At 39.5% G+C, this 25,401-nt stretch overlaps 2 protein-coding genes across 5 annotated transcripts in view; one reads left to right on the top strand and one right to left on the bottom strand.

The window, feature by feature from the left end:
• arhgap9 (Rho GTPase activating protein 9) overlaps positions 1 to 12,131 on the bottom strand; it is a 40,704-nt gene extending 28,573 nt beyond the window's left edge. The window contains exons 1-4 of the mRNA XM_020610193.1: positions 11,871 to 12,131; positions 1,340 to 1,677; positions 613 to 811; positions 34 to 371 (exon numbers count right to left, since the gene is read on the bottom strand). Of these exons, the coding sequence (XP_020465849.1) occupies positions 34 to 371; positions 613 to 811; positions 1,340 to 1,558 (756 nt within the window). The 5' untranslated portion in view covers positions 1,559 to 1,677; positions 11,871 to 12,131. The remainder of the gene's footprint in view (positions 1 to 33; positions 372 to 612; positions 812 to 1,339; positions 1,678 to 11,870) is intronic.
• A 214-nt stretch (positions 12,132 to 12,345) lies between these two features.
• mars1 (methionyl-tRNA synthetase 1) overlaps positions 12,346 to 25,401 on the top strand; it is a 15,242-nt gene continuing 2,186 nt past the window's right edge. For all 4 annotated transcript variants that reach the window (XM_020613131.1, XM_020613045.1, XM_020612963.1 and 1 more), the window contains exons 1-18: positions 12,346 to 12,632; positions 13,799 to 13,889; positions 14,460 to 14,538; positions 14,826 to 14,957; positions 15,716 to 15,791; positions 16,054 to 16,238; positions 16,753 to 16,868; positions 17,047 to 17,163; positions 17,387 to 17,590; positions 18,722 to 18,923; positions 19,221 to 19,295; positions 19,550 to 19,720; positions 20,561 to 20,656; positions 21,413 to 21,530; positions 21,750 to 21,963; positions 23,255 to 23,386; positions 23,619 to 23,723; positions 24,033 to 24,228. In XM_020613131.1, coding sequence (XP_020468787.1) covers positions 12,530 to 12,632; positions 13,799 to 13,889; positions 14,460 to 14,538; positions 14,826 to 14,957; positions 15,716 to 15,791; positions 16,054 to 16,238; positions 16,753 to 16,868; positions 17,047 to 17,163; positions 17,387 to 17,590; positions 18,722 to 18,923; positions 19,221 to 19,295; positions 19,550 to 19,720; positions 20,561 to 20,656; positions 21,413 to 21,530; positions 21,750 to 21,963; positions 23,255 to 23,386; positions 23,619 to 23,723; positions 24,033 to 24,228 — 2,412 coding nt within the window. In that variant the 5' untranslated portion in view covers positions 12,346 to 12,529. The remainder of the gene's footprint in view (positions 12,633 to 13,798; positions 13,890 to 14,459; positions 14,539 to 14,825; positions 14,958 to 15,715; positions 15,792 to 16,053; positions 16,239 to 16,752; positions 16,869 to 17,046; positions 17,164 to 17,386; positions 17,591 to 18,721; positions 18,924 to 19,220; positions 19,296 to 19,549; positions 19,721 to 20,560; positions 20,657 to 21,412; positions 21,531 to 21,749; positions 21,964 to 23,254; positions 23,387 to 23,618; positions 23,724 to 24,032; positions 24,229 to 25,401) is intronic.

The raw sequence follows: 25,401 nt of genomic DNA, 5'->3' as shown, positions 1-25,401 counted from the left end.
AAAACCCCCCACAACGTCCCAGTGCCTACACACCTTCTCCGGTATCCTATGGCTAACGCGACTGCTGAAGCCACCGCCCACTTCATCGTATGGGTTCTCTGTCAGGGTTTCAGGCAGGTCGCTGGAGCTCTGGCTGCGTGTGATCATGGGAACCACTCTGGGGTTTGAAGGTGCTGTTTGGGATGTGGAGGTTGCAGAACACCCTGTGACCATCTGGTGGCCTGATGGGGAGGTGGGAAATTTGGAGGCAAAGGTGAATCCAGAGAGGGGCAAGGTGGGGAAATGGCCACCACCTGTGCTGGTGTTGTCCAGTCTCTGGAAGGCACTATTGGTGTTGAGGTTTTCCATGGAGCGATAGATGGGTTTGTTCACTGTAACAGAAAGACAAAAACAATTCAACAAAAAAAAAAAAGAAAAACAATTCTCATTTTTCACAGATCAATTCAGAATTTATGTTCTTTACTCAAGAGAAATAACAACTGAAAATGTTAGATTTCTGTTCTTTTAAGAGAAAATTAAACAGTCGTTGCAACTAAAAAACACACACCAGATGATTATTATCCTTATCTTTATTATCCTTTCCTGACTCTCTGTCTTCCTCTCACACTTTACCTTGATGCTGTTCCTTATAGGGAGTTGCTGTTGGGCTAGGAGTGAGTGACATCCTCGGCAGCGTCCTAAGGTTAGAGTTCAGCGAGACAGACATAACCAGACGTTGTGGTGAGGGCATTGGTGCGATAGGTACCTCTGTCACATATGTGGCAGGTACATACAGCGGCTTTGCTTTACTGGCTGCCCCAATTCTCCGCACCTGTTAAAGAACAAACAGATTTCCGTATGCTTTTGTTATGTCCCTCATAAATCCAATTAGTTCAGCCGAGCAACAGTGATACAGCTGAATGAATTGATCCTACTAGTGTAGCTGCTATTTCCTCTGTAGCTTTGTTGTGGTCACTAGCACAACATGTCTCCTGTTTGAGAAAGCTTTGCTAACAATGCTCAACTGTTTTGTGAAATCATTTCTTAAAAATGAAAATTATCTACCAGCAGCTAAACATTTTCAGTTTTCAGTGAGAACCTACCAGTCTGGGATGAGAAGCAACACATAGGTGTTTGGGGAAGTGGGAAAGTACTGAGAGGTGGACAATTGCAACACTAGTTTTTCAGTTGTCATGTTATTTGTTGAGGAGCAAAAGAAAAATATAGAATATTATCAACCTCGTTCTTTAATCCAAACTTCTCAAAAGTCTACAGAATGTTGTAGGTGCTATGTGCATGCTTTTCTAATATTTATGGCTTCACCAAAACAGGAGAAGCAAAAGATAAACTGCTTTCTCACCTGCCACCAATCAGCGTTGGCCTTTTTCAGCAGAACAAACCGTTCACCCTCCCTTATGCAGACCTGGCTTCCATCTGTACCTCGGTAGTTGTAGTCGTATTGGGCCTCAAGGACAACTGTACCACTGGGGACCGCACACACTGTCGTCCCCCTGGTGGTCACCACAGGTGTTGCAGAAGACTGATGCCCCACAGAGCGCCGCCAAGTACCAGACAGCATGGCTCTCCACACAGGACTGTTTAGCAAGCTTTGCTGGGAGTGTGCCGATATGCGATACTGGTGACACTGGTTGGGTTAGCACAGGGCAGGTGAGATTGGAGCCAGACCAGTGCCATGTTCTGAAACAGGCAATGAGGAAAATGAATACAGAGTGAAAGGGCAGGAAATCACTAAGCTGTCAGAGAGCAATGCAGTGCTAAAACTGGAAGTCTGGGTTAACTGGGGAAAACCACTGACTTGTATGACAACATACAGTAAGACATTTTTTTCCCCTCTGCTTCATAAAATGCCTATTTCTATAAGAAATTACCAAATGTGCAGCTTCTCAAATGTGTGGATTCTTTTGCTTTTTTAAAATGGTTTATCATTGAAAACAGAATATCTTTGAGTTTTGGATTGTTAGCAAGACATGACAATGTTACTTTTGACTATATGATATACAGTAAATATTTGATAATATCAACAAACAAATTAAAGCAATAGTTTGACATCTTGGGAATCACACATATGCTTTATTGCAGAGGGTTATATGAAAAGATCAGTGCCACCCTGTCATAACAGCATCTGACTGAATTAGTCAGATGACTAATTGAAGTGACTAATCATTTCAACATTGAACAGAAGTAACTTGCTGCTCCTCGCAAAATTTTTTATTTCCACTTCTAGTTTTAGATGGCATACATTGTGGAGGATGAAATGTCACTGCAGATACTGTATGTGCAGATTACTACAGTATACTACCACTTTCTTATTGTCATTTTATACTTGTATAAATAAGAGACACATGTGAGTGAATAACTCATGTTCAGAGGATATAAGGAGCACAGTATACCCAAGCTAAACCCCTGCTCTATCAAGCCAAGACCTGCTTATGTAAGAGAACACTAACTTTCTGCCAGACACATAGCAAAACAGCTTCATGCAGTACATGCCCCCGCCCACAAAATACAACAAGTATACACAGAAAGGGGAACAATCCTTGGCACCTAGCTACAGTGCTTTAGTCACAGTCAGGACCAACCCATCCCAGTTAGAGAGATTTCAGAGAATCAATAGAAAAATGAATGAGATTACAGAGGGCAAGATAAAGAGAGGCAAAGGGGAGAAGGAGAAGATGGGGAAAGAAGTGAAATATGAATGCCTGGTGAATGCAAAACAGCACAAAAAGAGAAAAGGGGTAGATGAAGCTGGATAGAGCTGTGAGTCATGTGAAGGCAATGGAAGGCAAGGCATGATTAGCTGGCTGAACCTCACTAATCCCACTGTTACTCAAGCACAGGAATGATTATGTGGCCCCCATATCTACAGAGAATTACAGTAAAACCCCTCTGTACCTGTGCATACTGTAGGCAGAAGGATTGCCTGCCCGTCTGACTAACACTAGCAGGACAATCACTGCAAGGCACACAATAGCATATCCAGCATTTGCTAATTCACTAACAGTAGCCACCATAATGCACAAAATGCATTGCTAATTATTAAAGGCATATATCAAGGTGTGGAGTAGAGGTGCAATGAAAGCTTTGTTGAACTTTGACCCCAGTTGCGTAGACCTTTTTTGTCGCAGCCAATCACTACTGAATAGTGCTTGAAGTGATGAAAACTATTTAGCCTACATGTGTTTTCAAATTACCCTCATCTCCAGAACAGACAAAGACACACAGCCTGTTTATTTGGCAAAATATCATCATGCAATTGCAGCTACCAAGACTCTTTAAAAAACACTGTTGAAGTCACTGAAACATAGCAAACTACTACTAGCAGCATTAGCACTGTAACTAAGGTGGAGATGTTGGTCCACAGCTGAGTTTTTTTTTTTTTTTTTTTGGTATGAGGCATCTATTTCTGATTTTTGTAAAACACTGTCTTCACATGCAAATGAAATCATTGTGACATTAAATGAGTTGGCTGTAGCTTCATTTAAACCTGGCTGGTGCTATGAGAGGTGCACCTTAGTAATATGCATTATATACTGTACCTGCGTACAGTCTGAAGGATTGAAACCGAGTACTGTACTCTGTACTCGGCAGCTGTCGAAATCCAAAATGCTCGGTACTTTACTCATGCTTGTTTTTCCTGTTTTTGTGAAAAAAGACAAGGCAAATCTTTTATAACCTAAAGTGCCAGTAGGACTTTATTCTAAGAGCATTTAAAGTGATAAAATATTCTTGTATTGATGAGATAAAGTACTCAAATCTTGGAGATCTTGGAGTACTCACTGTACTTAGTTACAGTGCTAGGTGCTAATGCTGCTAGTAGTAGTTTGCTAAACACATCTAAAATCTGCAGTTGAACTCAGGAAAGACAGGCACATGTCGTCAGAGCTACGAGGCGAGTGAGCAAACAGGAAACTGCACAGACATATATAGGTTCAACCACGCTTTGGGTCATATCCTCTCTAACTTGCCATTTGTTTTTCTGACATGAAACGTGTTAGGTGGTTTAAACAACTGCATGTTTTGGTACATGCACTAGCTCTTAAAATAATGATGAATTACCCTGTATGGTCAGCGTGCCTATACGACTACAGTGCAGCTCTGTGAATAGCATTAATTACAAACAAGCTGAGCCCAGACAGTAACTGTTGTTTTCGGCTCCACAATCCTGGTGTATTGCTTTAGTAATGTCTAATTTACTATTTAATTCGGTAAGGCCCACAGCTTTCCCTGGGTTTAAAGAATGGCCAAACATACAGTAAGTCCTGTTCATATAAGTCATACAAGACAGGAAAGCTCTTTAGAAACTGTCACACACCTGTTTTCTTTTCCTGTCTCTTTTCACAGCTTAATACAACTGCCTATTAAAAAGAAAGAAATGCAGACTAAAATAATGATACATGGCTGCTGTATCTGACTTAAAATTTATAGGACAATTAACAGTATTCATGTAGATTCACTTATCAGCACAGACACAAAGTTCCTACACAGGTATAGGAGGTTTTATCATGTCATGTGCAAATTAGGCTGTTACAGTAAGGTATATCCCTTGATTTATTATTCAGAGTTTGGGTACTTTAATGATGTTCCCAGAAGGAAATAGCTGAGGCTGCTTGTTAAAGACAGGAAAAGTCATATACTGTATGCTAACAGTCTTTCTCACAACATGACAGTACAGTATCTGATTAACACCAGCAACCTAAATGGCTATTTGAGCTTAAAACAAATGTTTAAACTGGCTCAGTAAATCCTCCTTCGTCCTTTATTTTATATTCTTATTTACAGAATGGTGCTATTTAAAATCTGCATTCATCAACACTGATGAAGGGGGATGAGCTAATTCTGACTATAACAAATTCTGATCTAGAGGACAAAGAACAGGCCAGATTGCAGGTATTTGCAGGTCAGATGGCAGCAGAGAGGGCTCTGGCATTATACAACCAAACAAACACAGAGGCCCATATGGTGTCAGAGACAGACACAGGCCCCCTGTCATGGCTGTTGACAGGCAAACAACAGTTTGTGCCACGGGCTGGCGCCACAGGATTTATGGCATGGTAACAACACCACAAATAGACAGATGAAGAACACCCACAAAATAAAGATAAGAGGAATAGTTATAAAAATAAAAAAGAAAATGTAAAAAAATGAGAGAAATGTTCCAATAAGACAGGGGAGAGTGTGACATCTGCCTCTCCACTCCAACTCAAGACTGTGTGCATGCAAGTCAGAATGAGCTGAAGGGGAGGATGGAATTTGTGCATGCATGCCGGGCAGGCAGTGGGAAAGAAAGAAAACAAGAGAGACTCACCATGGTCCTAAAGGAAGAGAGCATATCTACATCAACAAGGTCAACAGCTCACCCTACAGACAGATCCATGCATGTGATAACCCTTAAACAGACGCACACACACTGACCCTACCTCCTCCATTTAGCCAGCATTTGGTCCAATAGGCATAAAGAGAGGGAGTGACAGAGACAGAGGGTGTGCAAATAAATTATATTTCAACTTGAAAAAGAGTGAGATGTGAAACAGAGCGAGAGAGGCCCTCTGTGCAACCAGCCGACCAGTTGATTGATTCAGCTATTGATGAATACACAGAGCTGGCTGGTCAACAGTGCCACTGACTGCCAGAGGACTGATTTTTAATATCAGATAGCAGATAGTCCATCAGTATTGTGTAGGCCTCAGTCCTGGCCTTCACCATGTGAGGACCTAGACCACCACCCGCCATGGACTTGGGTGGGTAATTTATATTAGACATACACAATTGATCGATGAGTATGCACATTTGATTAATTTTGTATGGTTAATGTTGACCTTTTCTTTTGAGTTACCGTGTTTCCTGGTCCATGGATGGGGGGGCGGGTCAGCTAAAAGATTGGACTGAGGAGGCAGCAGGTTTAAATACCCCCCACTAGGCCTGGACTGCACCACGTACCCAATACAAGAAAGAAAGGAGTTTGGGAGAAATTTATTGTTTATTTGTTGGTAGTTTATGTTAAAACTTTATTTGTCAAGTTATGTTAATTTCTTTATATTTAAAGAAAATATTTAGTTGAGAACGGACTGACTGTCTGTTTAGGGTTTATTAGTTGATTATTTTGGTAGTGTCTTTAGTTTATCCCTTGTGTGTGTTATTGGTTTGGCCAGCCAGTATATATGTTCCCCTATGTGTCTCATTTGCCAGGTTAGTTGGGTTTTGTTGAGGTATTAGACAGTTCAGTTTGCTGTATTTTGAGTTTCCTCATCTTTTGTTGACCTCTTTTAGGGCCCAATTTATTTGATGTTAATTTTGTATTTTTCTTACTTTTGGGTTAATAAAAAGCCCTTTATTTTGAACTTTGGAAGCTGTGTCTTTTGCCTTACTGCTTGGTCCCTGACAAGTACGAAAGATGTGGTGCTATACCAGGAGCATTTACAACCCCAAAGCAGAAAAATCTGGGACGGTATTAATACCTCATCAATTTTATTCTTTGTTCATAATAAGCACACTTCAATTGAAGTAAAACTATGAAATGATGATTCCATTTGAAACAGGTGATGTCAGCAGGTGACTGAAATCATGATTTGGTACAAGAGTGATTTGGTACAGGAAAGGCCGAGCCCTATAGGAGCAAAGATGGGCCAAGGACCGCCAGTTTGCCAACTCAACAAAAGATAGGAAGGGATTTGGATATGTCACCCTCTATGGTGCATGACATAATTAAAAGATTCAAGGAATCCAAGGGATTTCAGTGCATAAAGGGCAAAGGTGCAAGTCTAAGATGGTCCTAGCATGGTTAGGAGATAAAACAAGCAGCTAATGTTTGTGCTGAGTAAGAATACAGAACACCGGAGATGATACCAGGAAATGAAGAGTATGACAGCATTAGCAGAAAAACGAGAAGTTACAATGTTCCCCTGTAGCTCTATGTAAGTCTGGTTGTCATAGCTACTGCAAATAACTCTATTTCACATGGAAATAATGACTCATCTCTAAGACAAGTGACTGAACTTTTTAGCTCACTTGGCCGCTAAAACACACAGCAGGAGAAGAGTGCGGCGAAGGGTGTTATTGGGTGAACGTGTGGTGTTATATCATATCCATATTCAATCCATAGTTGAAAGAGGGCAGCTTTAATAATCATAGCTACATGATCTTCAAAGAGAGATGAGACATGGGAAAGAGGTAGAGAGTGGGAATGAGGAACTTCAAAGGGCTTTTGCATGCAGTCCCACATCCATGTACACATAGCAAACACACAGAGATGCATGCAGACTGCAGTGCCTACTGTAGTAGCGTTTCCATATGTATGGCTCTAACCAAAAGGTTCACAGGAAAACAAGTTTCTCCACATGAACCACAGCTGTTCAGCAGCTTTAACCGCCACAAAAACAAGAAGAAAAGTATGACATTTTAAGTTAACAGGACTGCTGCTTAAAGAACAAGCTATGCTCTGACAGCTCGTATATAGCTTGCCACCATGACAAACTTTATGCAAACAAGCATCCAAGTTTGTCTGCTCAACTGTCTGAGTCCCAACTTGTAGTCAAGTCGTCTGTGTGAGGTGAAGAATTGCATCACATCATACGGTCATACATTATGGGTAAAAGGAACTGTAGTATCTTTGAATGAGCAGAAGTACCTTGAACATTTGCTAAAATTTAACTAAACAGAAGGCTTCATCTAAACTTCACCTGAATTATGTTAAATGATCAAATGGTAAATGGATTTAAGATCTTTAACATTTCATACTTATTTTAGCTGCTAGTAATCAATAACTGAATGGAGCTGCAGAAAAAGGTCAAGTCATTTATATTAAATAATTAACTAATCTCAGCATTTAGCCTGAAAGCAGTCCACTCTTCACCTGATAAGCAGATCTGCTGCAGACAGCCATGTGAAGGAGCACTCACTTTGTCTATGGATGTACAGTTATAACTACTAGCGCTCTATCTCCCCCCATATGAGACACATGCCTCAAGCCAAAACAGCCTTTCATCCTCCCAAAGCCATGCATTATTGATGACTAGGCCAGAGAGAAACACTGAAACGCACACTGCGTTTCCCACTGTGATGGCTAGCTGGCTGTGTCAACATGTCTGTGGATGCATGTCTGTGTGTTTATTTATGTAGTGTAAGTGTATATGTGACTAAAAAGATTGTTTTGATAACTTCAGTGATTAGACATGCAAATTGACAGAGAGCCAATCAATCACAGATGATGACAGTAAGAAACCCACTGGCTCAATCTTGCCACGACCATCATGACAACAACATCTGTGACCAACCAGTCACTAACTATCTCCAGTATGTGTGTTCTATTTCTGTTTCTTGTTGCACGTAATGTTTCATATGTGTGATGGCATCATTTCAAGCTTTTACTGATGCAATACACACGTTTACCATGGATCCTGCAGCCTGCATCAAACTTCTTTAGAGAGCTCACTTTTATGATATTCAAATTCTCATTTCTCTTATTAAAATATAAACAACAACCAGACAGACCAGTGTTTGCTAGTTAGGCAAAGTAGTGTTGAATGGCTCAGGGGGAATTTTAAACTCTTGAAAGAATTAATTCAAGCATCACATTTTTAATTAGCTTATACATTTTTTACAAAAAAGGAGGGAAAGTGAAAACATGCTGCTAGTATTCTATTGGTGAAACAATAATAAGCTTGTTTTAGTATGAGAAATAAGCTTGAGAAGAAAATCTTCTTATATGAATAAGTAGTTTTCTTATGTATGACAAATACAGCATAAAAGATCATGTCTCATTTTATGATTTTACTTTCCAACTGAGGTATAAACTGTAGCAGGGTGGTCACTGCAGCATTAAGTTTCAAACAATTACCTGACATGGTTTTTCTTTCCAAGATCATTTTCTTGGATTCGTTAATATTAGACTACAATATACTGTAGGAATATGGGCTGCATTTTGAATTCTAACTATAGAAAAATTGAGTGATCTCCCAGAGCCCAAATTGCTTCTTTTGTCCAATAAACAAGTTGAATCCAAAAGATATCCAGTTGACAATGATATAAAAACAAAAAAAAAGCTACAAATCTGCCCATGTAATAAAATGGAAAAGGTGAATGTTTTATTGAAAACTGACTTAAAAGGTCAAGTGAATTTTCTATTTGTTTTTGTTACTATTATCATTTTACTAATAGGAATGACGGGTTACATTAAAATTTCGTCGTTCATGTCATTCCCCAAACAACTAAAATTACACAGAGCTATCTGAAGACATTTATTTATTTCCTTGTTATATTAATCACTTCATGAGAAGCATATTATTACATGTGTTACTGACTATTTAGATTTGTGTTATTGCTCATTTATATTTCACTTGTATGTGGCATTCATGTGGACGGCAAAGTAAGAATTTCATTGTACAGTGAAACACGTTTCCTAACTGTGCATATGACAAATAAACACTTGACCTTTATTAGGTTTTCCCTCATTCACTGTATTCCTACAACAGTTTCCAACTGAATAAAATAAAATGTCACATAGAAGTCAAAAATGAGAATTGAATAAAAGCCTTCACTCTCCGAATGGGCTGGTGGGTTGCTGCTGAGCCTATGGGAACGTGCGGTACATTGATGTTTCTAATGAAAAGCGCTGAGCTGCATTGATCCACTGGGGATGAGAGTGAGCTGTCAAAAGCTGTCAGGTAAGTCACAGACCCACTTTCAGCTCTGTGCAGCTGAAGTAGCACACACAGTGTTCATGTCAAATTTAGAGGAGTGTTAATCATGGTGCCTTCTGGTTTGTTAATTCAAGTATCCAAGGCAACTGTTATTTCTAAGAATGAATCTGCTTCTATTTTTCCTTAAATGCATATGCAGATTAATGTGAATTTGCTGATTGTTTGTTTTATTAATTGATTTATCACTTGGTCCAAATGTCAAAAACAAAACAAAACAAAAGAAAACAAAACAAAAACAAACATCCAAAAAGATTGCACATCACAACTTAAGAGAGCCAAAAAACTAAAATCTTCTTAAAACCTTCTTTGGTCGGACCAAAACTCCAAAACCCAAAGATGTTTGAATTACAACGACGTATGATGAATAAAAGCAGAAAATCCTCCTATCTGAAAAGATGAACCCAGCGATTATGTACCATTGTTTCGCTACTTGAAAAGCGGCCAAAATGTTTAATCAATTATCAAAATAGCTACTGATCATTTTTCTGTCAATCGTCTCAAACTGTTTTAGTTCTAATGCAAATTTTTTCATTTAAAAATAAAGTGAGTTCAGAGGTTAGAAAAGTTTAGAAATCCAAAAGAGACAAGCCAGTAAAACAATAACAAAAAAACAAAATATGCAGTTGCGCCAGAGTAGGACTGTTTTGAAGGGCCAGTTGTTACAGATTTCACTTGGTCTGTATAGTATAAAGTAGATGAAATGAGGTTTTACCGCACCTTGTGATCTGCTACTGCATGAATTTGCTCCACAACTGACAACATGCAAGCAAGCAGGCTTGCAGCTCACACACACAAAAAAAAGACAGACCTCACAGAATTGCTCAAACATCCTGGAGTAGCACAACACCCAGACTAGTAACGTACAATCATGTCAAACTCAGTCTTATCCACAAACACATCTACAAATGCAATCTGTTGGGCACACTAGTAATTGCTGTGAACTTATAACCCTCCTGCTAACATGACACATGGTACAGGGCATTTTTAATCAGCAAACTTGCAAATGAAGAATAATCTTTCAAGCCTGTGTCATTACAGGAGGGTGAGAAAGGGAGCAAATGTTTGCATGGACTTAAGAAAGAGTATCAAAAATACAATGCGTCAGTCAAACATCACACCCTGTGGTTAACCCATCCAGTGGACTTTCTGTGAAACACAAGGGCTAACTCACTCACATAAGCATGCAAATATTTCCACATGACAAGAGGTGTAATATGTAAAGTGTTCAGATCAGTCATTCTTATCAGTCTGACATTTAAAGAGGCGACAAATACTTTATAGAGGCAACATCATAATGAAATATGTGAGAATGCATCATTGTCAGAAGGACAAGGTATACATAAAGCAAAAGAAAAATATGAAAAGTAAAAGGTGCAGGTGAGGAGGCGCTTAACCCGAAACTCTAAAACGTGTAGAGTTCTTCCACAGGAAATGACTGGAGGTTAGTGTTGTAAGTGCATAGTAGGTCTAAGTTGGCCCTTTGTGGCTCTGTCTCAGTGGCCCAGCTGAGTCTAAGAGGTAGTGCCAGTGTAGGCTACATGTAGTTAGACACTACGATGTGGAAAACTAAGCTGTTTTGGAAAAGGCAGGTTTGTTATTTTAGTAACTGTACAACTTCTGTGATATATTTGAGGATGCAGACTTAATATGTTGCCAAATATTACTGGCCTACAACTTTTTACACAAACTTTACAATAGGCCGAACACACAAAGCTTTAGCTTTAAAATTAATAAGACCAAATGCATCTTTCAAAATAAAGTGTAGACAATGTCCATAAATGCACAGATGAAAGGTGATTATTAAGTAAAAAGATCAAGATACACTGTGATACTCTTATTCATACTGATTATGTTAGTTCTGTCATAACTGCCAATGAAATTAGCATCACTGAGCTGTAGCCATATGTGGTAGGTAGTAAAATGTGATCCAACACCTGAAAATGCATTTATCTTAACTCTAAATCTCTACTATATTTGAGTCCACTTGTCTTAATAATTTTAATTAATGTCAAAACTTATTTACACTAACACTAACCTACAACAGATTAAAATAGTAATAGGCCACAACAGACATAACTTACCTTGCATAATTTTCGGCAATAATATTTTTGCTGGCTACACAATTCTGCAAAAATCTAATCTTTGTATTTGAGACACAGCATCAACATCGCTCACCATGCAGCGACTTGCGGTTCAGTTGTGTTTTGGAGTGGACCGCAGAGTGCAGGAGTTGCGTCCTATTGAGTTTGCTACGCTTTTCCGGTAAAAAAAAAAAAAAAAAAAGAATAAAAATACAGAGAACTTCACAGAGTTTAAATAAAATAACTCCGCCGTTTAACAGTCATGCATGTGCACTGGATCTTTAAGCGGATCGAAAACAGCTTGCGCTGTTTGGTGGTTTGTGGCTTAAGATTGGCTGCAATCGCGAAATGTACTTTTACATGGAACCAATCAAAACAGGCAGCGCTTAGGTGCGCATATTTATATACAACACACCGCCCGTTGTGAAATGCACAAACACGAGACACGATTTCCGCCCGGCGGCACTACGTTATAAATAAAATCAAGCAAACCCACGGTTCCCTCAAAAATGCGTCTCTCTAAGTAGTTTTGGGAGTTGTAGTTTTTTAAGTAGGTCGTAACAGTTTCCTGGAACGACAGCGACTGCGTTCTAAAACTACAACTCCACCATTTGTTACGGACTCAACAGTGCTTGCATCAGCGTGTGGTGACACGAGTGGCCGGCAAAGTTACGAATACAAGCTGCCTACTTGTTTTAAAGTGCAGCTCTTGCCATCGTCAAAGCTATTCATCGGTTCCAACATAGCTACCAAATGAAGCTCTTCGTAAGTGAGGGAAACCCGCAGTGCCTGAAGGTGTTATGTGCGTTAGAGGTGACTGGAGTCCAGTGTGACGTCCACTATGTCAACCACGAAGGTAAGAGAAAGCATGGTTAGCTTTATATTCAGCTCTCAGGTAAACTGTCATTAAAACCAGTAACAGTTGTCGCTTGCTAAAAACGGCACCGTGTAATTAATAAATGTAACTTTAGCTTTGTTAAATTGGAGTTGTGCTGTAACTGACGGTTGTTACAATGGAATAGCAAGCTATCTGTACCATTAGCTAAATGAACACCAGTGTCATGGTCAGTAGAGTGAAGAGTCTACCTGTATCTCTATCTAAAAAGCAGCTAGAAAGGTCTCTTACCACACTTCACTGCTTTGTTTGTCTTGTGTTAACAGTGTGTGTCTTTGCAGCTTCGCCTAGCCTTTGTTTACCACTGTATAGTTAGCCACAAGACATATTGTAAAGATGTAGGACGGTATTGGGACCATAAATGATAATGTGACTAATTTCAGATCCACATTTAAAGTAAACAATGAGTCTAATGTTGCCTGTTATTTTGAACTGACTATCCTTAGGACACAATACTACTGGTTCATGTGGTCTGTACATACTCGTACCTACTTATTATTCTTAAAGACTTGGATTGTTTCTTACCAGTCCACCAGGATGAATAATACATGTCTCTTTGTTGAAAAATTCCTTGAACACATTAGTACTGTGTTGAACTGAGATGATGTTATTATTTATCCACTGTTTTATACAAGGTCTACTCTGAATCCATCTGTTAAGGTGCATATAAGAAATTAAACTATGAAAGTAAAGACGTATATAAAATTTAATATCAGAAATCCCTCAGATAAAGAAGAACAAATCCTCAACCTCCAATGATTGTATTCCTCATAGCCCATTCAGGTAGTAAATATTGAGGCTGGGAATTTGATTAAAGGATTATCTGCAGAAAATCTGAGGATTGTCATGCTATTAGTTCTCCTTGGATATATACTATTGAATGAATCCAGAATCAAATGCACTATTGACTTCAAATACAATCTCTGCCCAGAACTGAGTAAATCAAACCTGCTTTAAAACGTTGAGGCTTTTTCTTTCAAAACCACAGACGTCACATTATGTAGCAACGTTCCAACCAGATTTCATTAACAACACAGAAATCAGTCTGACTAATCCAGAAACATGACCATCTGCATAAAAACATATACTGTTATGTGCATTTTATTTGGTGTTATCTTTTTTTTCAGAGAGAGTAGTGCCCTTCCTGAGCCGTCCAGCTTTGCCAGCCCTGCTCTTGCCCAGTGGACGGCACCTTTTCAGCCCTAATGCCATATGCCGGTCAGTAAAGTGGATATAGTCCTGCCTGGTTGGCATGAATGTGGAGGTTATTAATCACTGCCTCTGTATAATGTTTCATATTATGAAAATCTTCAAGGTTGGGTTCGACAATAAAAATATTTCCCTTACTGTGTTGGTGCATCTCTACATTGGTTGTATTGCATTGGCAGCAGATATCTTTGAGAGCTATATCTCAAAACCTGCAAATCCAACATAAGCAAAATAAAAGCAAACAATCTACATGGCTAGGTGCCATCCTTAGTGGTGTTAAACCAAGGTGTTTCTGTTGTAGTTTAGGTGAACTGATCCTTTTAACCCTTTTTTTGTTTTAGTGGTAATTATATCATTGCAGTGAAACATGTATGGATCATAATGATCTTGCAATGTATTGTTTTAATTAGGCTAAGATAATAATGTAATCTAAGGTCAACCATGGTTACTGAGATGTTAGATTTTTATGAAATTTTAGTAAAAGTGATAGTGTACAGGCACACTATTTCCCAAAGATAAAGCTAACAGATGAAACTGACAGGACTACCTTTGTTTTTCCATGGCTTTTTAACACATTAGATACATATTTGAAGTAAATGGACAAGAATCCAGTGACCTTTGCAACCAGTGGCTTGAATGGGAGGCCACACATCTTCAGGTAAGCTCTTAATAAAAAAGCAGGCCTCTCAGTTTGCTGGTAATTTGTTGTGCAATACACAAAAACTCTTTGAGATGTTTTAATCTGTTACCAAAGGGAGGCATAAATCCATACAGCTAATGGCTTAAGACTCAAAAAACTGTTTACATAAACTAGTAGCAAGAAAGCCACCTGCATGCTCTATGTAGGTAGAGTGCAAGGGAATGTATTGTTTAGCTTTAGTCACACTGGGTTTACTGCTGGATCTAATGTCATTTACCCAATTCTATTCTGTTTTATTTGTGCAGCCTGCACTGGCAGAGGCACTTCACATGGCAGTTCTGCAGGGAAAAGGATCAGAAGTGTCCCAGGTCCTCCAGGGGCCCTTAAACTTCTTGGACCAAAGCTTGAACAATGGGAACACACCATATTTAATTGGGGTACAGTATAAAAATCTCCTGTTCAGCTGCCCATGTAGCTGCCATATACTCTGCTAACACATTTATAAGATAAAGACAAATGTACTCAATTAAACAAGGACTTTTCAGTCTATATAATATAAGTCAAAAGTTCACAGCGCCTCAGGAAGTTTAACAGAGAACGTCCTCTGTGCCACATTGGGCTCCTCTGGCAACATCTCTTTTTCATTTCTTCTTTTTTCAGTTGCTAATGCTGAGCTAGTGATGCGTTTTTAAGTTAAAAGGATTCATGTGGGGAGTAGTTTGCTTATGCTTGCCGATGTGTGTGGGTGTGTGTGAGGTGCTGATCATTTTTCTGTGGTATTTACAGCCCCTGTGGAAACAAGCCTTCTGCATCTGTCATATAAGTATATGACAGATGCAGTCATATGTACAGGAATATGTTTTGTTAAGTCTCTTGGTGATCAGCATGGCTAGGAGGAAACCTGTGTAATGCTAAAGAAGACCTGTGCTTACAGTGAGGCGAGCATGGTTTTACACACATAGATGTCCATTTTAGTGAGATGCAAGCATGCAGAACAACCTTGCTGATAATATTTTTCCTCATGGTTGTTCTATGGAAAGTCACAGGGACTCAGGTGGACTGCTCTTCTGCATTATTTAGGCTTTTAAAAATCATTTAGGCTTTTGATAAGATGACTGGAAAGGGCACCTGTCTACTTCAGGAATAGTGTTTTAATTTCTTTAAAAAATGATGTTCATTTAACTGTTATCTTTAGGAAGCTGTATCAGTTGCTGATGTTGTTTTGTGGGCTGCCCTGTGTCCTGTTTTATCTGACTCTTCACTAGTTTTGGGTAAGTACTAATAAACTTCAAATTGTCCAGCTAGTTGTTACCTTTTTAAATACTTCAACATCCTCTCTGTTTTGATTTTATCAATTTTATTGTCTTTTTACCTCACTCACCTCCAGTCTTTCTTTTATCTTCAAATGTTTTATTCTCAGGTTTTTCCTTCTCTGTGTTCAAATAATCCTTACCACAACCCATCACTTTCATTATCTGCCTTTTCCCCCCTTTCTCTCCCTTACCATTTCCCTGCCCCTTTTTCTTTTTTCAGGCAAACACAAGTCTGTGAAGGCTTGGTTTGATCATGTAGCTGCTATGCACAGTTGCCAGTCTGCTGCTCAGAAAGTACTGCAGGGGAAAGGCCTGCAGGGCATGAAGAGCTACATGCAGAGGCAGCCTGCCCCTCAAAGTAGCCAGTGCAGAGACACACAGCCATGCAACAGCAGCCCTGCTGAGGTATCCGTTAGATCATCAGAATAACTATTAGACTTAAAACATTGTTACTGAACAAAAAGCTTTCAGAGGTGGTGATTACATATGTGCCTATACCTCAGGAAGCCCTGTAAGGTTTCTAAGAAAATGTATTGTCTCTTATATTTTTTTTTTACAAGCTATTGATGCACAAACAAAACACCAAGACATGTATTGTCACATATTTCCTTTCTGTCTTTATTGCACTGTAGCCTTTTTTCTTTTTGTGCACAAACTGCAGTGACTCTCTAAAACTTTTTTTCGAGTGGTAATACATTTGTGTGTTTGTTGAGCAAACTGTACAAGTTCTGAAATTATTTTTAGGGCCTGGAAACGCATGTAAGCCCTTGTTTCTTCCCACAGTGATAATCTCACACACAGTAAAATGGGAAAAATAGCAGGATTAAAATGCGTACACTGTGGGAGATTACCAATCTTGCATGTTGGTTTCAGTTTAATTCCTAGTTAATGCGTTTTTTATATCTTTATGTTTATTTAGTGTGGAGAGGAAGAGGGAGAGCGTGTGGTTTCTGAAGAGGACATGAACGCAGCTGCCCTCAAGTGGAGCAAAGGTTTGAATGCTGACCCACTGTCTAAGGAAAAACAACACCCTATGTAAGTCAACTGCCATTTTTCTATTTAGACGTTAAGCGGATAATTATATTAGTGTCTTGCAGTGAGTGTGTGTTGCATGTTGTAGTTTAGGGTGTTATATTTGATCATGAAGATGTGGACTCTTGGACAAGGGTTATGTTAAGGCTGATTCAAACTACTTCTGTTTTCCTCTTATCAGTTTGCCACAGGAGGGCAAGCGAAACATCCTGGTGACCAGTGCCTTGCCATATGTCAATAATGTTCCCCACCTGGGGAACATCATTGGCTGTGTCCTCAGTGCTGATGTCTTTTCCAGGTGGGAATTTCTGTCTTTTCTGTGTACATAGGTGCTAGAAAAATACTGTTAATCATGAACAAAACACTGATCCTTGCAGCAAACACATTTTTACATTCTTATACCTTAAACATATCTTCCCTATGCCCCTTATATTTTTCATGTCTTTCTCCATTTCCTTATTTTCTTTTCCACATCTGTCTTATCTCTTGTCCCACTTCATCTGTCTATCATTTTCTTCAAGGTATGGCCGGCTGCGAGGCTGGAACCTGCTGTATGTATGTGGCACAGACGAGTATGGAACAGCTACAGAGAACAAGGCCAGAGAGGAGGGCATGACACCGCAGCAGATCTGTGACAAATACCATGTCATTCACTCCAGCATCTATAAGTGGTTCCAGATTGACTTTGACTTTTTTGGTAGAACCACCACAGAGAAGCAGACAGAGTAAGTTAGTTGACCTTATCAGGGTAAGCAGTGGGAAAAAATTCAATCTACTGATATGTGAAATAGTAAAGACAAGATAACAAAAAAGGTAACGATAAAACTAAACAGGTAATTAAAAGCTCAGGTCTTCACTATGGTTGACCACACTGTGTCTCTGATACTGTTTGGATTTGTTATGAAGGGACACATACATTTTCATAAAACTACACATACTCACTATAACATATTATGTAACAAAGGATTACTATAATCTTATTGACATCAACCCTCTCAACCATAAATTCTGCTTGACTTAATCTCAGATTATTGAGCATGACTGTGCGATGTGGGTTATTGCTTACTTTTCAGAGGTTCACCAGCTGAAGAATAGAAATCAGACAAAGAAATGACATTTGTTTGTTTTAATTGTGTAGTTAAGGGGAAGTGTTTAGAGAACATCTGATGTGTCACCCATGAATTAGTCAAACACTGGTAGAACACACATGAACTAAACTGGTTTTATTTAAATATTCAAATAGAATGCAGTAAGATGCTCTTTGCTGGGTTTACCTATTTACACATGGAAACGAGGAACAAAAGAGAGGCACTTTTTTCAGTATAGACTAGACTTAAATCCTAGTGCTTGCAGAAAGGATTGCAAAGATAAGAACTCTTGTTTTGGGGCTTTTGCTCTGATAGAGTACATGTAGTAAAAGGCATCAAACACCATGCACCAGGACCGTGTTCTCTGAAAAATTAACTAGCTCACAGATGAAAGACTTGACTTGATTTATGAACATGGTTTTGGATGTTACATTTTAGGTTTACCAATCCATAACCAGATTTGTTTTTTCATTTTTCATCCCTTTATCTTCCTTTTCTAGTGTAGTGCTCTATTTTAAGTACCTAACTAGACTGACCCAGGAAGTGTTTTTTTTTTTTTCTGTCCAACTAGTGTGTAAGGGCAGTGTCACTCTGAGGTGGAAAGCAAAAATGTGGTCAGTTTTTAATGACTGGTTAGACCCCACATAAGGCAATTGTCATTGTGTTCATACATCTTTAACACAGGTCAAAAGACCAAAATCTGTCTCCTGCACAGACAGGACCCCCAGAGAAGCCTTCACCTACTTCTTCCCTCTGTTATTCTTCCAGAATAGCCCAGGATATTTTCTGGCGACTCCACAACCATGGTTTCCTAGTGGAAGATACGGTGGAACAACTACGTTGTGAGAACTGTCAGCGTTTCCTGGCCGATCGCTTCGTAGAAGGCACCTGTCCTCACTGCAGCTACCCAGAAGCTCGTGGTGATCAGTGTGACAAGTGTGGGCGCCTCATCAATGCTGTGGAGCTCAGGGTGAGTGTGGAGAAGATTTCAAGTGATTATAAAGGGCAAGGGGATGTTTGAAATGATTAGTCTCTGGTGATCACAGCCATTGATGACTCTTAAAATAATGGTGCAGTCTAGAATATCACTTTCATTAGTTTTTGTAAATATATATTGTGGGAAAAATTCACCTCCTGAAAAAATGGGGTCTAAAAATTGAAATTGTTTGAGCTTCAAAGAAAAGAAATACCAATTTGCATATCCAGGTAGAAAATCTGTTACATTCAGCCAAACCAGTTGATTGCTGTTGACTGTGGTCTTTTCCAGGAACCCCAGTGTAAAGTCTGCAGGCAGATTCCTGTCATCCGCTCCTCCAAACATCTTTTCCTGGATCTGCCAAAGGTATGTTTGTCATACTGCATTGTAATTCCTTTGGTTGTCCATTTCACAGTTCAGAGGGTGTTTTGGGCACAAGGATGAAGACAGAAAGTCTAGTTGTCAGATTGCACTTTGGTAATTTTATTATACAGTAAAAATTACCTTACTCTTTTGTTATTCAGTAAAAGTAACTTTACTCTTTCTAGAGCCGTAGTTTAGAGTTAAGATGTGTGAGTGGTTTTGTCAGCATTTTCCTTCTCCCTCTTTCTCCTATGCAGCTAGAGACTCAGCTGAAGCAGTGGCTGGATACATCGACCAGCACAGGACACTGGACAGCAAATGCCAAACAGATCACTCGTTCGTGGCTGAGAGATGGACTCAAGCCTCGCTGCATCACGAGGGACCTGCAGTGGGGAACGCCAGTACCTCACCCTGACTTTAAAGAGAAGGTCTGGTTTCGGCATATACAGTATAATAAAACCTAGTTTTCCACATTAGTTATTGCTGTGCAATAGCATAGCATTTGCTTGTGTTAGTTAGGTATTCCTGCATGCAGCAGAAAAGATGCTCATATCACTTTAAATGAAGCTTTAAGTGGGGCGGCTGTGGCTCAGGAGGTAGAGCGGGTCGTTTCCTAACCAGAGGATTAGTGGTTCGATTCCCGGCTTGTCCAGTCAACATGTCGAAGTGTCCTTGAGCAAGACACTGAACCCCCAGTTGCTCCCGGTGATGTCACCGGTGTGTGAGTGCTTGGGAGTGCGAATGGGTGAATGGCCGAATAATGTGAAAACGCTTTGAGTGTGCTGTAAAAAAGCGTAGGAAGGCGCTATACAAGTATAAGACCATTTACCATCACTTTAAATTAAACATATTATTAAATCTCTAGTGCTTAGCTGTGTTACCTGCTAAGAAGACAACAAATGCACATACTTAAGATCAAAGGTCAGGCTCCTATTTAAACATTGAAAATGACTATACAATTCATTAATTGTTTGCAAATGCTGCAGTGAGTGATGACCCTGCCGTGCTTCACTGGGAGGCTTCCTCAGTCTGGCATGTCTATACATGTTGAAACACCACTGAAACTTGATCCCACACACACTAAGGCGTGAGGACATTTGAGTTCACATTCACAGTTATAATCAGTAATTATATCCACATCATAGTGTATATTAAGAATATCTTTTTGCATTTCTCATCATCTTTGTGTTCTTTTTTTTCAGCAGCATTCCAAAAATGATTAACAAATGCATTCTTTGTCGCTCATGACTGTCTTTCTGCCTCTACAGGTGTTCTATGTGTGGTTTGATGCCCCCATTGGTTATTTGTCCATTACTGCCAAGTACACAGACAAGTGGGAAAAGTGGTGGAAGAATCCTCAGCAGGTATCACCCCCACCCCCCCATCAAACATAATGACAGAATTTATGAGCCATGCAGAGTACTGATGCACAAGCTTGGCACAGATTTTGTTACAACACAGATTGGGTTTGATTGTGTTTTTCATTGCCCCATCTGCTCTTTTGCACTCTCCTAGCACCATCTAACCCTAATGTAAAACAGAGGAAGACATAGCCTCTTTGATTTTGAATACAATGCATATTCAGATTTAGATACACAGTACATTGTGCAAGCCAGTACAGATTTTTGAGATTTGAGCAGTCTGCCCTAGTTTTTCTTGCTTTTTGTTGTTCATGATGCTTTACTTAGGAAAGGGGAACTATTTGGCATCATGTATGTACAGATGAGTTTTATATTTTATTTCACATCACATCACTTCACTTCCTACGCATACAGAAACAAATGTTAATGTGTTTGATAGTTACTTATCACTTCACTAGACTTAATGTGATTGCATCTTGAATAAACAGTCTTAAGCCTTTTAGATAAAAAAAAAAAAAAAAAAAATCTAACATATCGCCTTCACTCTCACTAACACATCTCATCTCTCTCCATCTCCAGCTCCAGGACTGAACTGAGCTCTCTTATGTGTGTGTGTGTGTGTGTGTGTGTGTGTGTGATGGCCTGTAGTTGGGAGATGAGGGTAGGGGAGAGCTGATAAGCCATCTTTGAAATGGATGATCTCATGATGATCTAATATGATGTCATCCTCACAATGCATTGTTGTGTGTCTGCCACCAGGTGGAGCTGTACAACTTCATGGCCAAAGACAATGTGCCATTCCACAGCGTGGTGTTCCCCTGCTCTCTACTGGGAGCTCAAGACAACTACACTCTGGTCAGCCACCTGGTTGCCACTGGTAAGCACTTCAGTCAGTTGACTGATTTGAACAGCTGATTAATTATTCATCTTTTATGTTATTAGACTAATACTGAGATTCACAGCGGATCTTAAAATGGTAATGGCACAGCCACACATTCTGTTTGGCAGTTAAGCAACACACATCATGAATGATTACGTTCGTACTACATATTACAGTTCAGCTTTGACAGTAATGCATGCTGCAACTTCCCCACAGAATATCTGAATTATGAGGACACAAAGTTCTCCAAGAGCCGTGGCGTGGGTGTGTTTGGAGACATGGCGATGGACACAGACATCCCGTCTGATGTGTGGCGCTTCTACCTGCTGTATGTGCGCCCAGAGGGACAGGATTCAGCCTTCTCCTGGGCTGACATGGCTATGAAGAACAACTCTGAGTTACTCAACAACTTGGGCAATTTCATCAACAGGTTGGTAATGGCTGTATGTTTTGAAATGACTTCCTGCTTGTAAGCAACCAGTAGAATTTACTTTATCAGTGAGAAACGGACTTAGTTCAGAGTTCAACTTTGCCCCAGTGACCCCTAGATGTTGTTCTAAAAAAAAGTCCTTCTAGCTTGTTTAATCCAAATGATAGTTGTTTCCTGGCAGAGATATTCTTTGTTGCTGTTTCTTTATATTTTATTTATTTATTTTCCTCATTAATTAGTAGTGAGATAAAAACGTGGGGAAATTCACCTTGCTCACAGTTGGTCTCGGGAGGCAACGTTGATGACGAATCGGTTCAAAAATATCTTGCAGATTGCATCCAGCCTAGGATGTTGGAGGTAGAAAGTATTCTGCTTTTTGTCCTTGTCTGGATCCAGTCACTAAATCATTACGTCTTTAGCAACAATGTGTCCATCTTATGCCCACTTTTTCAGATTCATAAAGAATCCTGGGATGTGGTGTTCCAGCTAATTGCTGTTCAGTCAAAACATTTTGTTGACAATTTCATAATTAATCATCTTGGCAAACCAAAATGGGTAAATCCTTAACATTTAATATTAGCAATTCAATTCACTTTTATTTGTATAATAAGTATAATGAAAGGCTCCGGGTCACCTGAACAGAGGTGACCTGAATATTTATCAGAAAAAGGAATGTCATAGGTCTAATCATAAAGTTAGAGAGGGTGTCTACCTCCTGAACTGAGACTGGGAGCTGTTACAGTGATTCATGTGGGGGGGGGGTCAGAATTTGGCAGTTTCACTAATTAAAAAAACAAGAATGCAGGTCACACAAAGTTCATGCTCACATCACAATTACATTTCATTTCATATCTGGTATAAATAAATACATTTGTCATGTCAAAGCATTCTCATCTAGTAAATCTTCCTCAGAGGCTGAGAGATATGGAAATATGGAACAGTATGTTGCATGAGACATGACAGAAACTGTCTCACTATGAACATCCCCTTGATGTGCACATATAACTCATTTAAAAAAAATACTGGCTCCGGACACAATTTAGAGGCGGTGAAGGAGCTGTGAAGAAGCTCACTGCAGAACACCATTATGTTAGTTCACACTAGCAAAGCACTGTATTACATCTGGCAACAAAATCTATAATTTATAAACAATTAAGTCAGGTAACATGCCCTTCTCTCCTTTTTGTCTGTTCTCTCTCAACGCTTTTTTCTTTTTCTGTTTTCACATTTTTCCCTGACCCCATTGTTTTTGACCATCTCATTCAAACCCCCTTCTCCCTCTCTCCTGCAGAGCTGCCATGTTTGTCACTAAATTCTTTGAGGGCTGCGTTCCTGCAGTGGAGCTACAGCAAGAAGATAAGAAGCTCCTGGCTCTGGTGGGCTGGGAGCTGCAGCAATACATCCAGCTCATGGACAAAGTCAAGTAAGACTAATTAACTTTACATGTTTTGTTTTGGTGATTTTAAATGTATATTTATAAGTTGTCAGTTTAATCTGGTAATTGCATCATTTGGACATCTATCTTGAAACTAAAGGTAAACTTTCTTGTATCAGTAGATAAACCTTTAATTGGACAACTTCTTTATGTTTAGTTTAACACTGGTCTACTGCCCTTGGCACGCTATCACTCAGTTTGCTCTGAAATATTTCACTAGAATCCGTGATGCTCTGAAACACATCCTGAACATCTCTCGCCATGGCAACCAGTACATTCAAGTCAACGAACCTTGGAAGAAGATCAAGGGAGTAGGCACAGAAAGGTGAGATGGCCTTGACCAGCAAACGTAACCTCTGTCTGTGTACTTTCCTACCAGGTAGATGGATCTCAGTGTTAGGCTTTCACTGTGACACAAGTGTGTAAATTATCATTCTACATTAAAACAGAGACTTAACCACCCAATGCTAAAAAATCACTCTTTCATTCCTGTATTTCTGACTACTTGAATTTGATCTTGCATAGATTAAATGAATAAAAATCTATTTTTAAGAATAGAGAGATATTTGAATGTAGAGCCAGCTCATAATCTGCCTGAGCGACTGACTGATGCTTTTCTGTTTGTCTTTTCCAGGCAGCGTGCAGGCACAGTGACTGGAGTCTCTGTGAATATCGCCTGCTTGTTGTCAGTGATGCTGTTGCCTTATATGCCGACGGTCAGCCAGACCATCAGGGATCAACTTCATGCCCCTCAGTCTTGCGTCAGTACCATGTTGCAAGGCACTGGCACCTTTGTCTGTGCCCTAAAAGCCGGCCACCGCATTGGCACTGTGAGTATGACCCTAAAAAGTACACTCTGTTTATACTGAGACAGTTTATGTGCAGACAGAAACGTGAAATGTTCAGTATGTTGACACTGGGTGATACAGTGATGAGTCAACCTGTCGATACTGTAGTACTCTGAAGGACAGTGTTGTCATGAACACACACGAACACACACTTAACAGCCTAGACTTTGTGTCCAGGCTTCAGCCTTCAAGCAGCAAGCTTCTCTCAGGTCACCTGTCCCCTCAGGCCTAATTGATGTGACCTCTGTTTGCAATCTCCAAAACCACTGTGATTCCTGACTGCAGTATTCAAACAAGTAGTAGCAAACAACACTATTCCAGTGTCACACAAGGCTATATAAAGCTCATCGCACATAATCTCTCTGGCAAACGGCATCATTTATCCATTGGTGTAATCTTGCATTGGAAAGTTGCGATCACGATCAAAACTGCAAATATCTCACACATGGTTATGTAATTATTTAATTTGCCTAATCCTCTCTGCTCAAAGATGAGAGCACAGCCTCTGGGTCAGATTTTCCAGCTACATGGGCCTTTAGCTGAATCCACAATTGAAAACCTTTAAATCAAAATTTATTTATATAGCACTTTAAAAACAACATCTGGTTGACCAAATTACTTTACAAGGGAAAGGTAAAAACTGAAATAAATAATATCAATAGAGGATTAAAACAACATAAGAACATAAACACATGAATTACACAGAATCAACATTTAAAAGAAGGAAGAATCAGACATTACTATGTATTAAAAGCCAAAGTGAATAAATATGTGTTAACCAATGATTTAAAAGATGTCAAGTGTGTAGATGATAGAACGCTGAGAGGTAAACCATTCCATAATTTGGGAGCAGGAACAGTAAAAGCACGGTCACCCCAGCGTTTGTATCTGGTCCTGGGAACCTCTAAAAGAAACTGGCTTGATGATCTGAGCAATCTTGTAGGTTCACACCAATTCAGCGAGGTAGGGCGGTGCCAAACCATTAAGAGCCGTAAAAACAAAAATCAATAGCTTAAAATGAATTCTAAAACGGACTGGAAGCCAGTGAAGAGAGGCCAGTACTGGGGTTATATGATCAAATTTCCTGGTACCTGTTAAAAGACGAGCCGCAGAATTTTGGACCATTTGAAGACCAATGAGAGACGACTGATTAAC

The sequence above is a fragment of the Monopterus albus genome, unplaced genomic scaffold (assembly GCF_001952655.1).
Source record: "Monopterus albus unplaced genomic scaffold, M_albus_1.0 scaffold1.1, whole genome shotgun sequence".
NCBI classification, from domain to species: domain Eukaryota; kingdom Metazoa; phylum Chordata; class Actinopteri; order Synbranchiformes; family Synbranchidae; genus Monopterus; species Monopterus albus.
Note: the sequence above shows the minus strand (reverse complement) of the source record. Positions and strands in the feature narration are given on the sequence as shown.